The 15,735-nt window shown below is 43.1% G+C and overlaps 1 protein-coding gene across 1 annotated transcript in view; it reads right to left on the reverse strand.

The window, feature by feature from the left end:
* FFAR4 (free fatty acid receptor 4) overlaps positions 1–15,735 on the reverse strand; it is a 46,350-nt gene that overhangs the window by 15,530 nt on the left and 15,085 nt on the right. Inside the window, exon 2 of the mRNA XM_073596027.1 lies at positions 1,466–1,594. Within this exon, the coding sequence (XP_073452128.1) occupies positions 1,466–1,594 (129 nt within the window). The remainder of the gene's footprint in view (positions 1–1,465; positions 1,595–15,735) is intronic.

Genomic DNA, 15,735 nt, shown 5'->3' on the forward strand with positions numbered 1-15,735 from the left:
TAAAAACTGCAGAGGTGATCACATACCAACAAAAGAAAGCTCTACTTGGCTACTTTCACACTGGGGCCGCGGCGCGTCAGCAGTAAAGCGCTGCACATTTTAGTGGCCATTTACCGTTGTTTTAACATTGCTTTTCGGCTGCTAGCGGGGCGCTTTTGACCCCCCCGCAAAGAAGAGGCCAAAGAAGAGGTTAAAACTGCCTGTGTTGTGGCGATTCCGAAGTGCTGCCCATGCATTTCAATGGGCAGGGGCAGTTTTGGAGCGCTGTATACAGAGATCCGAAACCACCCCAAAGATGCTGCTTGCAGGGCTTTTTGTAACGTCCCGCAAGCACACCGCCCCAGTGTGAAAGCACTCAGAGTTTCACACTGGGGTGGCGTGGGAGACGGTTTTCAGATGGTTTACAGGCGCTATTTTTAGCGCTAAAACGCCCTCAGTGCGAAAGTAGTCTTTGTGGGAAAAAAATTAAAATATTTATACAGCGTTGCATGACTGTGTAATTGTCAGTTAAAGTAAGGCAGTGCTGTATCGCAAAAAATGGCCTGGTCATGAAGGGGGGTAAATCTTCTGAAGGTCAAGTGGTTAAAAGAAAAAAAAAAAAAAACGGTGGCTGCTTACATTGCCACTAAAGCTGGCCACAGATCAAATTCCTGCTGAACCGGCCGAGATTTGATCCATGTATGTGCAGGCTGAATGTTTCCAAGTTGATTGCACAAAATGGGTACAACCAGCCTGATGGATTTTACATGCAATTAATGGAAGCGGCTGTTATAGCCCCTAGCAATAATTACTGTCTTCTCCCAGAGGGGATGGCTTCCCCCACCGCCTGGAGAACACAATGGCTTGGTGGGAGGGATTCCCCTTGCTGCATTGACTGTGTTGATGGGGGAATGGTGCAAATTTCTTTACTGCAACCAGTAGCCGTCTATGGCCGGCTTAAGGATTCTTTGGAGGCATGAGTACATAGGAAGTACTCTCCTGTGCTCTACAAGTGTCAGCATTCAATATAGAGTCAATGTAATGCCATAGGTGGGTGTATCACTCTTCTGAAGTAGAATGGTGAACATATAAACATTGCTTCATCTCCTCAGTATGTCTACCAATCGGCTAACAGGTGTGCGGAACAATCAGAGGGGAAGAGGGTGGAAATGAACTTCCTCAGGTGCATTTAATGAAGGGAATTGTAGAGCACAGGAGTGTAGTGTTAGGCCTGATTCACACCTATGCATTTTTAGTGCTTTTTGCATTTTGGAGATTTGCACTACAGAACGTGTTCCATAGGAAACCATGTTAAAAGGACTGTAGTGCAAATCTGCAAAATGAAAAAAGCACTAAAAATGCATAGGTGTGAATCAGGCCTTAGAAGTCCTTTATATTGTTTAGCAATATATGGAATAGTAAAGTTGTCACACTCAAGCCTCCAGAAACAGTAAAAGAACACGATGGACACTTTATGACTAAGTACCTTATAGATCTTGGTATAGCTGACAACAATGCTCAAACCAGGGATCAGAAAATCCAGAAGAATAAATGAAATGTCCCATGAGATTTCTTCTGCAATCGTAGGCCAGATAAGAGTACAGATCTTCAGCTCCTAGTGGGTAAAAAAAAAAACAATATATTAACTTGTGCTAGATAGCAGAATTATCGAAGACATATAATTCATATTTCAGAAGCCATTGTTGTTTCATATTACCAAAGGTGACCTATATCCAATACAGAGCAAGCTTTCATTTCAGAAGTCCTCAGTTCCTTGCTATAATAGAATAGGCTTTTGGGGTATGGGAAATGTGCATGTGACCCCCACCATGTTACAGCATTTAGGGGTGAGCAGCACATTGTTACATGTGTGGGCAGTCACGTTATCGCCCTGGGTAAGCTCCAACACCATTTGACACTGTATATCAGGGATCTGCAATTAGCAGACCTCCAGCTGTTGCAAAACTACAAGTCCCATCATGCCTCTTCCTCTGGGTGTCATGCTTGTGGCTGTCAGAGTCTTGCTATACCTCATGGGACTTGTAGTTTTGCAACAGCTGGAGGTCTGCTAATTGCATATCCCTGCTATATGTACTCCTGCAGGAATCTGCTGATACTGGTGGGTACCAGCAGACACTGGTGTTAATTTACTAAAGGCAAATAGGCAGTTCAAGTGTCAAGGGTAGTTGCACTATGCGTGGGAATTTTCCCTAGATCTTAGTGAATGTGGTAAAATTTCACATTGCAAGTAAAATATAAATAATAATTAATAATATTAAAAAAAAATGCTTTTTTGATTGCACATGATTGGATGATGGAAGTCAGAAGAGCTTTACTACGCTTTGGGGTAAATTCCCAGGCAAAATGCAACTTCACTTGCAAAGTAAACAATCTATTTGACTTTAGTAAATTAACCCCAGTGTCTCTGTAACACAGCAGACTGACCAGGACTTGAGGAAAATGGACACCCGCCATTGGTATCACTTTCACTTTGTTTTAAAAAGGATCATTTCATTTGTTTTGCCGGAGGGGTGCATTGTTATCATCTATACAAGTATCCTACTAACCCTTAAGCTGCGTACACACGATCGGATTTTCCGATGGGAATTGTGTGATGACAGGCTGTTGGAGGAAAATCCAACCATTTGTACGCTCCATCGGACAATTGTTATCGGATTTTCCGCAGACAAATGTTGGATGGCAGGTTTTAACATTTTCCGCGGACAAATGATGGCTTTTCCGAGCGTGTGTACACAAGTCCGTTGAACAAAAGTCCAAAGTACAAACACGCATGCTCGGAAGCAAGGATGAGCCGGAAGCGGTCGGTCTTGTAAACTAGCGCTCGTAATGGAGAATTAACATTCTCGACGCGGCAAATTATGAAATCTCCAAATGTAGCGCACAATTTGCTTCTTCTTTAATGGGATAATAATGAAGCTGATTTGCTGGTGATACTGATGGAGTTATTGCAAACAAATTTTCAAGGTTTTTTTTTCTAGTGATATCAAGAATAATATTATTATGCTTTTTTTTTTCTTTTTGGGCAAGTTACCACAACACCATTATCCCGTAGTTTTTAAGATCAAAGATAGAACTATGTTGGTGTCCCTTGTTAATTTTACATTGTATTTTTTTAAATATAACTGCCTACTCCCAAACTGTCATTTGAAGTAAAACACATAGCCAAGTATTATTCTCCACAATTTTTTTTTTTTTGTGCATTAAAAAAGAAAACAAATAAAATTAGACATGCTATCTGCCAATAGAACTTAACCAAAAAGTGCATTCTATGCATCCAAAAATATAGAAAATATACCAAATCAAATCATTATTATTCAACCAAAAAATAAAAAAGTCTCATGCATGTGTCCTGCTTCTTAATATAGGGGGTCAACAATGCCAAGAGTTGGTGAAAGCAGGGGTCAGTCATCTGGAGATAATTCTGAAAATCATCTGGATTATTCTCCTGGAGCTCCCGCAGCAAAGGCATATGACATAATTGGTCACGATTAATAAGGCAACCAATTTTTGGTCCAAGAAATCCTCCTCCTCCTGTTCCTGGACTGGACTTGGGTCAAAGCAATAACTCCAAGGCCAATAATAAATAACACGTTATCTGCTCCGATTCCGCAACATGGCTGGTTGACGAATGGCCGGTCAGAAACGAACTGAAAACCATGAAATGAAAAGCGCAAACTGAAAAGCGCGAATCAACACTCATCAAACTTCTACTAACACGAAATTAGCAGAAGGAGCCAAAAGGGTGGCATGAAAGAGCTGAAAAACCACGTAGTATGTCACTACGTTCGTGTTTGTTGGCCGACAATTCCTTGCCGTTTGTATGCAAGACAAAATCCAGGCACACGCCTGCAAACAAAAGTCAGAGGTTTTGTCAGAGGAAAATCCGATCATGTGTACAATGCTTTAGTTTTAAAGGTAGAGCCACAGAAAATTGAGATTTTTCCAAGCCAAGTTGGTGACCTAACATTTCTCTGCTAAGGTTAAGCCAAGGGATGTTACTTATATCCAATGTAAAGTGTCCCATGTGCTGCTGGCTGGTCTTTTGTTGAAATCCAAAGTCTTCTCCCCTCCCCCCCATATAACCCTTTAGAGGTAATCTGAGGTTTGTGGGGGTTAGTAGAGCTGCTGTACATGTCACAGGTACCTGTCAAGAGTGGCAACTATGTCTGCCCTTTCCACCCCTCCCCTCCTCCATTCATAGAACCAGTACAAGGGTTCAATCAATGAGAAGCAGTCTGTGAATGGAAGAAGTGGACCTTTTATTCATCCGCCCGTCCTCTAATTATACAGAACCTTTCTTTGATGGAAGCTATGGTACAACTGATATGAACGGAGGTGGAAAGGACACTCTTGATGTCCAGCAGCTCTATTAACCCCTGCAATATAGGAAGATTGCAGGTGCGGTGGTAAGGGGAGGGCCAGTGGACTTCAAATTTTAACAGCCAACAGCACAAGGGACACATTGCATTGAATGTAAGTACTGTCCCTTGTGCTGATTTGAAAAATATCACAAAATTTATATGCAACATATTTTTAGCATAGTCCTTATGCTTTTCCACCCAATGTGGGGAGAGTTGAAAAATTGTTCTAGATATTCTTCATCACCATCAGGCGAATAAACCTAAAGAGTAATAAAAGAAAAACAGGGGCGCACCAGCCAATGATTGCATAGCTCTGACGAAGAAGGGACTCTCCCTTCGAAACGCGTTAGATGATTGTGATGTGTATGCATCTCTCCACGATCTTTGGAAGGCATCGCTCATCTTAAAGTCGCATGCTGGCTGTCGGTACACTTCGTATTGTGCCTCTTCCACCTATTGCTTGTGAGTTGCTTCTTTTAATCATTTTAATAAATTTTTTTTAAAAAAAAGTTAATACACAAGGCTGGTGCGCCCCTGTTTTTCTTTTATTTCGGTTTGTACTAGGATTCCCCATCCTTGAGGGCAGCAAGGCCTGTGTTGACGCATCTCCATATGGTGATCCACCTGTGCGCAGGAGTCGTTGTTTTTTGTTTGCTAAACCTAAAGAGTGTTTGATATTCGGAATAATGTGTATTTTATGTCTCCGCATTGGCAGTCATTGTGGTCTGGAAATGTAGAAGAAGAGTGTGCCAACACCGATAATGAGTTTACGGGAAAGAAAAGTAGCTGAATAGCAGGCTGATTGCTAGGAGCCGTCTCATGTGTTGTGGTTATAGCCGTGTTTGCTCAAACCCAAAACTTTGCTCTAGAGTTAATTTGACTAGCTTTGTTCACAGTGCCCTAATAACAAATATAACCAAAAAAACAAACATTCGTTTGACTCATTCGGAATCTGACTGATTCACCAGCCATTGCTAATAAAAGCACTAGTTCCCTTTCCTATTTTTCTCATTGCTATTTTTAACTGATTCCACAAATATGCTTAACCACTTTAAGACCGGGCCTATTTTTCAACTTTGTTGTTTACAAGTTAAAATATTTTTTTTTTTTTGCTAGAAAATTATATAGAACCACCAAACATTTATATATATATTTTTTTTCTTTTTTTTTTTTTTTTCTAACATCCTAGAGAACACCCTAGAGAATAAAATTGCGGTTGTTGCAATACTTTGTCACACCATATTTGCGCAGCGGTCTTACAAGCGCACTTTAAAAAAAAAATACACTTTTTTGTATTAAAAAATAAGACACCAGTAAAGTTAGCCCAATTTTTTTTATATTGTGAAAGATGATGTTATGCCGAGTAAATTGATACCCAACATGTCATGCTTCGAAGTTGCGCCCGCTCGTGGAATGGCGACAAACTCTCCATATGCAACGTTTAAAAAATTCTACAGGTTTCATGTTTTGAGTTACAGAGGAGGTCTAGGGCTAGAATTATTGCTCTCGCTCTACCGATCGCAGTGATACCTCACATGTGTGGTTTGAACACTGTTTTCATATGCGGGCGCTACTCACGTATGCGTTCACTTCTGTACGCGAGCTCGGCGGGACAGGGCACTTTTAAAAATGCTTTTTTTCCTTATTTATTTTACCTTTTATTTTTCATTTTTACATTGTTCTTTAAAAAAAAAAAAGTGTCACTTTTATTCCTATTACAAGGAATGTAAGCATCCATTGTAATAGAAAAAAAGCATGACAGGTCCTCTTAAATATGAGATCTGGGGTCAAAAAGACCTCATATCTCATATTTACACTAGAATGCAATAAAAAATATAGTTTTTAAAAAAATGTAAATGTTGCTAAGAGCTATGGGCGGAAGTGACATTTTGACATCTCTTCCGTCCTGCATTGGTATGGAGACAGGAGGGGGCCATATTCGCCTCACTCAGCTCTATACCACAGAGGACACAGGATACGTTCACCGGAGTCACCGGCAGTGGCGGAGGGCACCAGAGCACGGTGGGAGGGGACCCTTTCTCGCCGCCGATAAAAGTGATCTTACGGCGAGACCACTTTTATCTGAAAGCAGACCGCCCGCTGAAGAAGAGGATACCGGGGCAGCTAGCTAGCTGCCATAACAACGATATTCCTCTTTAAAGTACCGCCGTATAATGACGGCAGGCGGTCCAGAAGTGGTTAAATATGCAATCTACTAAATCTCATCTTAATACAGACTGAAGTACTGCTTTTAGTCAGTTTTCCAGCTAAGCCAAACAGTTTGTAACACCTACTTCCCTAAGTACTTTCACTTTTTATAGGAGGATGTTAATGTAGCACCATCAGGTGCTAGGTAAATCTAGTTTATGGCTCTTTCTGTAATCAGGGAAGCAGTAATTGTCTGTTCTGACCTGTCCAGGGTCTCACAGGCTGGGAGTTTGATTGCTACCCCCTGCCTCTGAAAGAAGCTTCCAGAGGTTATGGAAGGAAATTCAAATAACCAGCCTAAATATTTATTATGCTCCAGCCAATCCCTAGAGAAGAGTGTCCAGAAGGGGGCTGGAAGGGTGATAAATAGTCTGAGGCACTGGAGAGCTGGGTTCCAGAGCCTGAGGGGCTGTTAGGCAGCCTGTGGACCACGTACCTGTACTAGAGGCCTCAGTGGGGTTAGGGCTTAAAGTGATTGTAAATGATCACCTTGTAAAACAACCCATTTAGTTTAAAATTGAAATGGAAGCCAAAACATTTGTGTATGGATATACAAAAGAAATTATAAATACATTTTTTTCCCCTTGTATTCTCAACTGTATAAGAGCTGGGGGGCGGAGAAGCAGCAGCAGACTGAGCTTCCCAGTGAATGGCTCTGCAGAAGGGGTGTGTCAGGACAAATCTGATTATTGGAGGAGAGCAGGCTGAGTTCCCAGCACAGCTAGAGAACTGACCACAATGTGTTCTCCTGTTTAGTGTGGACAGTTTTAACCACTTGACAACTGGGCACTTAAACCCCCTTCCTAACCAGACCAATTTTCAGCTTTTGGTGCTCTCACTTTTTGAATGACAATTACTCAGCCATGCAACACTGTATCTATATGAAATTTTTGTCCTTTTTTTCACACAAATGGAGCTTTCTTTTGGTGGTATTTAATCACCGCTGGGTTCTTTATTTTTTGCGCCGTAAAAGAAAAAAGACCGAAAAATCTGTAAAAAAAATGCATTTTTCTTCATTTCTGTTATAATATTTTGCAAATTAGTAATTTTTCTTCATATATTTTGGCCAAAATTTATACCGCTACATATCTTTGGTAAAATTAACCCAAATCGGTGGATATTATTTGGTCTTTGTGAAAGTTATAGAGTCCAAAAGCTATGGTGCGAATATCTGAAAATTGATCACACCTGAAGTACTGACAGCCTATCTAATTTCTTGAGACCCTAACATTCCAGAAAAGTACAAATACCCCCCAAATGATACCTTTTTGGAAAGAAGACATTCCAAGGTATTTAGAAAGATGCATGGTGAGATTTTTGAAGTTGTCATTTTTCCCACAATTCTTTGCAAAATCAAGGTTTTTTTTTTACTTTTTTTTTTCCCACAAAATTGTCATATTAGCAGGTTATTTCTCACACACCACATATGCATACCACAAATTACACCCCAAAACACATTCTGCTATTACTCCCGAGTACGGCGATACCACATGTGTGAGACTTTTACACAGCGTGGCCACATACAGAGGCCCAACATGCAGGGGAGCACCTTCAGGCGTTCTGTAGCTCCCAGGCCAATTCTGACATTTCTCTCCTACATGTAAAAATCATCATTTATTTGCTAGAAAATTACATAGAACCCCAAAACATTATATATGTTTTTTTAGCAAAGACCCTAGAGAATACAATGGCGGTCATTGCAACTTTTTATCTCGCACGGTATTTGCGCAGCAATTTTTTTAACGCTTTTTTTGGGAAAAAAACTGTTTTGTGCTTTACAAAAACCAAAACAGTAAAGTTAGCCTAATGTTTTTGCATAATGTGAAAGATGAAGTTATACTGAGTAAATAGATACCCAACATGTCACCTTTCAAAATTGCACGCGCTTGTGGAATGGCGCCAAACTTTGCTACTCAAAAACCCCCTTAGGCGACGCTTTAAAATTTTTTACTGGTTACATGTTTTGAGTTACAGAGGAGGTCTAGGGCCAAAATTATTACTCTCGCTCTACCAATCGCAGCGATACCTCACATGTGTGGTTTGAACACGGTTTTCATATGTGGGCGGGACTTATGTATGCGTTCGCTTCTGCATGCGAGCACGCAGGGACAGGGGCGCTTTAAAATTTTTTTATTTTTTTTTATTGTTCATTTTACTTCATTTATTTTAGTTTGATGCTTTTTTCCAAAAAAAAAAAATTTTTGACCACTTTTATTCCTATTACAAGGAATATAAACATCCTTGTAATAGGAATATGGCATGACAGGTCCTCTTTACAGTGAGATATGGGGTCAATAAGACCCCACATCTCACCTCTAGGCTGGGAAGCCTGAAATAAAAAAAAAAAAAAAAAAAACGATCCTGGCTTCGATCGTAGCGGTGAGTCGGTAGAAGCGCGGGAGGGGGGGACATCCCCTCTCGCCTCCCGTAAGAACGATCAAGCAGTGGAACAGCTGCTATGATCGTTCTCATGGTGTAGGGAATCGCCGGCTGAAAAAGCCGATATCTGAATGATGCCTGTAGCTGCAACCATCATTCAGATATCTCCGCACAAAGTCAAGGACGTTGTATGACGGCCGGTGGGCGGGAAGTGGTTAAAACGCATTTTTTTTTTAACACAAAGTTGTCCATTTATACAATATTTCTACCACATAACATGTACATACCAAAAATGACACCCCAAAATAGATTCCCCTGCTCCTCCTGAGTACGGCGATACCACATGTGTGAGACTTCCACAGCCTGGCCACATACAGAGGCCGAGTACAGCTGAGCATGGCTCGGTATGGCGGGGTATTGCGGAGTATGGCGGGGTATTGCGGAGTATGGCGGGGTATTGCGGAGTATTGCGGAGTATGGCGGGGTATTGCAGAGCATGGCAGAGTATGGCGGAGCATGGCGGAGTATGGCGGGGTATTGCGGAGTATGGCGGGGTATTGCAGAGCATGGCAGAGTATGGCGGAGCATGGCGGAGTATGGCGGGGTATTGCGGAGTATGGCGGGGTATGGCAGGGTATTGCAGGGTATGGCAGAGTATGGCAGAGTATGGCGGGGTATGGCGGGGTATTGCGGAGTATGGCGGGGTATGGCGGAGCATGGCAGAGTATGGCGGGGGCATGGCAGAGTATGGCGGGGGCATGGCAGAGTATGGCGGGGGCATGGCAGGGTATGGCGGGGGCATTGCAGAGTATGGCAGGGGCATTGCAGAGTATGGCGGGGGCATTGCAGAGTATTGCGGGGGAATTGCAGAGTATTGCACAGCATTGCAGAGTATTGTGGGGGCATTGCAGAGTATGGCGGGGGCATTGCAGAGTACTGCACAGCATTGCAGAGTATTGTGGGGGTATTGCAGAGTATTGTGGGGGTATTGCAGAGTATTGCACAGCATTGCAGAGTATTGTGGGGGTGTTGCAGAGTATTGTGGGGGTGTTGCAGAGTATTGTGGGGGTATTGCAGAGTACTGCACAGCATTGCAGAGTACTGCACAGCATTGCAGATTATTGTGGGGGTATTGCAGAGTATTGCACAGCATTGCAGAGTATTGTGGGGGTGTTGCAGAGTATTGTGGGGGTGTTGCAGAGTATTGTGGGGGTGTTGCAGAGTATTGCACAGCATTGCAGAGTATTGTGGGAGTATTGCAGAGTATTGTGGGGGTGTTGCAGAGTATTGTGGGGGTGTTGCAGAGTATTGCACAGCATTGCAGAGTATTGTGGGAGTATTGCAGAGTATTGTGGGGGTGTTGCCGAGTATTGCTCAGCATTGCAGTGTAGTGGGGATGGCTGAGCATGGATGGATGGATGCCTGGATGTCTCTGTGCAGCGCTGTGGGCACTACACATCCAGCCCACAGCGCTGCAGACATCCATCCATCCCTCTCCCAGCTCACTGTGTACCGATCGGTACACAGGCGGGGAGGAGAGGGGGAGGAGAGGAACCGGCGTCATCAGATGACACCGGTCTGTTTACATGTGATCGCGCCGTCAAATGACGGCGCGATCACATGGTAAACGGCCGCGATCAGCGGCCATTCACCGGGATCCGTGATGCGCCGGGTCCGGAGGACCCGGCAGTCACGGATGTGTTCGGGTGCGCGCCCCAGGGGGCGCGCGAGAGGGGAATTCTGGGAGGACGTCATAGTACGCCCTCCCAGAGTTATCCAACCGCCCTGCAGCCGTCATTCGGCTATGGGCCGGTTGGTAAGTGGTTAATAGGAAAGAAGGACTGGCAGGAACAGCAGGGATTTCACACAAAGGAAGCAATACAAAGAGAACAAGATTTTTTTTTTCATACAAGTAGATAGTACAGCAGGCACATATTTGGAATATGAAATGCTGGGGTAACAAACACTTTGGTCTGGATGGACTGTGCTAGGAGCTGATTGCAGGACCTCACTACAAGGGATCTGGCCTGAAGAAGGACTGTCTCACTCACTGGACCCTGTCTGGAGAAAGCCGGAAGGTGGCAGCTGTCCTGGGAACTTGTGAGTAAAGACACTAAACTGGTCCTTGTGACTGTGCAGTGTTCTGCAGATCGCACTGGGTACCAACAGCTGTGCAAATGTGCATAGGCGCAAGGTAATCGCAAGACACAACTTCTGTAAAAATATCTACTTATATAGTGCTTCCATGGAAATACATTTTATTGCATAGAAAGTATAAAGACATAAGATTAAAAACAAAGGTATACCTACTAAACTCAAGATACTCCCAAAATGAACTTCAAAGCATATATAAATACATCTTACAGTATAAATCAATGAATCAAAAAACATATCAAATATACAGATAAGGATGCAATAATTATATAATAATAGTGGGGGTACGCTCTCAGAAGAGCAGCAGTTCCTTAAAATACCCCGTGAATGAAATGTTTCCCACAATCCCACAATCACTAGGACATCTGTGGAGGAGAAATCAACAATATGCTGAATCATCCACTTCTTCCACTAATAAATTAGAATGGTATATCCACCAGATTGTATTTCAAGTGGGCTCAGTAAAAGCTTCCTGTGTACCTGAGGTTGTAGCACATCAAAAGGTTATCGAGGTGACATAGCCAATCTATGAAAGCTATAATGTTGTTATCCAAAAAACTTGAGCCCGGGTTTACACTATTTGCAATGTCAGACATCGCATGTGATTCGCACCGCATTGCTGTGCAGATCACATGCGATGTCTGTGCGATCCGAATTCAGCCATACATAATGTATGGTTGAATTCGCATTGCATTCAGACCAAAATGGTGCAGGACCCTTTTTACGGTCCGCATTGAAATCGGATAGCATGGATGTCCACACCCATGCGATCCAATTCCTGCACCATTTCACAGTTTGTACTGCGATCTGCAAACTGATCTGGGGGTGTCATTAGCTTTGCATTGACACCCGCAGTGGTTGGCATAGGGCAGGGTGAACTGCCTGCGAGAGACATGCGATGCGGGAACCTGCACAGAAATCGTGCTGGTTCCCGCATCGCAATAGTGTGAACCCAGCCTAAATGTTTCAGGATATTGTACCCTTGCTGTACTATTTAATGAATTTCATTATTTGTACATTCTTTATTTGAAAAAAAATGGAATAAAATCTTTGAAAAAGGAAAAAATTCTGCATGCTGAGCTCGCTACACCAAATGTTGGGTGTGGTTAAATTGTGCTGACAGTGGTAGTGGCTGAAAGGGGTATGGTTTAATTACATCTGAGCCTACTTTGCTCTAGTCTAGGTGAAGAGTGCAGACCCAGGTGTGCACTGAAGGCCACCATCAAAAGCAAGGGCAAGGCAGCAAATAATCCACAACCATAGCCACTCGTAACGAAGTGTGCACAAGCTGAGAGGGATGGAATGAGAAGACATGTAACATTGGCATGAGATATCATTAACCGCTTCAGCCCCGGAAGATTTTACCCCCTTCCTGTGCAGAGCACTTTTTGCGATTTGGCACTGTGTCGCTTTAACTGACAATTGCGCGGTCGTGTGACGTTGCACCCAAACAAAATTGACGTCCTTTTTTCCCCACAAATAGAGCTTTCTTTTGGTGGTATTCGATCACCTCTGGGGTTTTTATTTTTTGCGCTATAAACAAAAAAAGAGTGACAATTTTGAAAAAACGCAAGTTTTTTTTTACTTTTTGCTTTAATAAATATCCCCAAAAATATATTAAAAAAAACTATTTTTTTTCCCTCAGTTTAAGCCAATATGTATTCTTCTACATAAAAAAAAAATCGCAATAAGCGTATATTGATTGGTTTGCGCAAAAGTTATAGTGTCTACAATATAGGGGATAGTTTTATGGCATTTTTATTATTCATTTTTTTTGTTATTAGTAATGGTGGCAATCTGTGATTTGTATCGGGACTGCGACATTATGGCGGACACATCAGACACTTTTGACACTATTTTGGGACCATTGTCATTTATACAGTGATCAGTGCTATAAAAATGCACTGATTACTGTGTAAATGACACTGGCAGGGAAGGGGTTAACCACTAGGGGGCGATGAAGGGGTTGTGTGTCCTAGGGAGTGATTCTAACTGTGGGGGGGATGGGCTTCAACTCACAGAACAACGATCACTGCTCTCGATGACAGGGTGCAGTGATCTCTGTCATGACACAAGGCACAAGACAGAATGGGGAAATGCTACCTCAAAGCACCCTCCCCATGTTGAGGGCATGTGGCCTGGTATGGTTCAGGAGGGGGGGCGCTCTCTTGTCCCCCCTCTTTTCCTGCAGCCTGCCAGGTTGCTTGCTCGGATAAGGGTCTGGTATGGATTTTTGGGGGGACCCCCACCCCATTTTTTTTTATTTTGGCACGGGGTTCCCCTTAAATCCATACCAGACCTCAAGGGTCTGGAATGGATTTTGAGGGGGACCCCTACGCCATTTAAAAAAAAAATGGTGCAGGGTTCCCCTTAATATCCATACCAGACTTGAAGGGCCCGATGTGGAATTTGGGGGGACCCCCTTGCAATTTTTTTTTTAATTTTGATTTGGGGTTCCCCTTAATATTCACACCAGACCCAAAGGGCCTGGTAATGGACTGGTGGGGATCCCATGCCGTTTTTTTTCAATGACTTATCTGTATTGCCTGGGCCCGACAATTCATTATAGCCGCTAGTAGTTTTAAATGACTGCTCCCGAAAAAACAGCCGTTTTCAAAACTTTTTTTTGCATTGATACATGTCCCCTGGGGCAGGACCCGGGTCCCCAAACACTTTTTATGACAATAACTTGCATATTAACCCTTAAAATTAGCACTTTTGATTTTTCACATTCATGTCCCATAAACTTTAGCGGTGTTCGCGTGTTCGAATTAATTTTTTTGCCTGTTCGCATGTTCTGCTGCGAACCGAACAGGGGCGTGTTCCGTTCATCCGTACTAGCGATACCCCAGAAGGAGCTGCATTTGTTTGTTCAGTCCATTACTCTGCCTCTCAACCCTAATAACAGCCTCAGACCCCTCTGGCACACCTGGCAATAGTGTAAGTGCAATGACCAATGAGAAACACACAGGTTATGATAAAACATAGAAATTGTCTTTACTGCAATAATTCTGTGGAAGAATAACAAACAGTACCAGTATATATTCAAGTAATCAACTATTATTATTATACAGGATTTATATAGCGCCAACAGTTTACGCAGTGCTTTACAACATTAGGGCAGACAGTACAAGTACAATACGATTCAATACAGGAAGAATCAGAGGGCCCTGCTCATTAGAGCTTACAATCTAGGAGGGAGGGTCAAGTTATACAAAAGGGTAATAGCTGTGGGGGATGAGCTAATGGAGAAAATAGTGCAGTTGTTAGATGGAGGCAGGATAGGCTTCTCTGAAGAGGAAAGTTTTCAGGGATCGCCTAAAAGTGGATAAATTACTAGAAGAAGAAACTAGAGAGTAATAACTGAGATTTAAGAGCAATATAGCTCTCAATCCTATATTCAAGCTGCTTTCAGCGGATTCCAAGCCTGAGAATGTCCCCAAGAACAGAGGCACATTTAAATGGTAAATAAAGCACAATATGACACTTTGGATTGGTTACCTTTACTCAGGTTGGCTCTATGAGTCCAGGCAGGAGGAGAGCAGAGGAGTGACCCTCTTTGGGTCAGGCCTCTCTTCTGTCCCCTGACACCACAGGCCCAACTTTAAACACTTTATTCAAATCAACATGCAATGGCTTAACTTCCTAGATAAACGGTCAATCCTTTTGAAGAAAAGATAAAATTTTGGGGTACATTTACTAAAGGCAAATTCACTTTGCACTGTAAGTGCACTTGGAAGTGCAGTCGCTGTAGATCTAATTGGATGATAAAATCAACAGAGCTTCCCCTCATTTCAGATCTTCCCCTCAGATCTAAAGCGACTGCACTTCCAAGTGCACTTGTAGTGCAAAGTGGATTTGCCTTTAGTAAATCAACCGCTTTGTGTCTTCAGCTAGCCACTTTCATTGATGCACTTAAACTCCTGAAATGCAGGGTCAAACAACACAACTGGCCCAGATTATCAAGTGAAACAGGCGGAATCTTTCTCAGCAAGGTGAGAGGACAATGAAGTCTGTATACACTGTCCCAGACATGGATGGCCGTATCCTTTATCCCTGTGGCCCCTGTGGCACTACAAGTGTCAGCAAGATGACTACCAGCAATGATGTATGTATATAGTGTTCAATTAACTCCTTCTGTGGTGCAGTGTCTTTGTTCCTGCAAATGGGCAAAGCCCACTCACCAGATCCTGCGGTCAAGGCCCAAGCGAACGTCCTGGTACAGGCAGGCTCTCATGGTGACCTGACAGGTCACCTCACACTGGAACGCTTCACCGTCGGTGCATGTGCGTCTCGATGTGCACCTGGGATCCCCCTCTCTCAGGCTGGATGTCCTGACTGGCGGCGGAGGCCTGAATTGCGCTGTGAAGTCACCTGAGAGACAGCATCTTTCCCTCTTGTCTGATCTCTTGCACCGCCGCATGCTGACTGAACTTAAAGGAAATAAAATGTAGTCTTTTACTTTCCTGCACACAGAGAATGCTGGTCTTGGTAGTTTCTGTCACTATACAAGGCTATGGGCCTCTCTGTGCTGGAACTTCATATTCCAGAGTCCTTTGCAGCTGCTTCCTGCAGCTTATTAAAGTCCCTTTGATTGGCTCCTGTGACTGCTCCTTTAATTGGCTTTCTTCTT

Source organism: Aquarana catesbeiana, linkage group LG08, assembly GCF_042186555.1.
Source record: "Aquarana catesbeiana isolate 2022-GZ linkage group LG08, ASM4218655v1, whole genome shotgun sequence".
Lineage (NCBI taxonomy): Eukaryota > Metazoa > Chordata > Amphibia > Anura > Ranidae > Aquarana > Aquarana catesbeiana.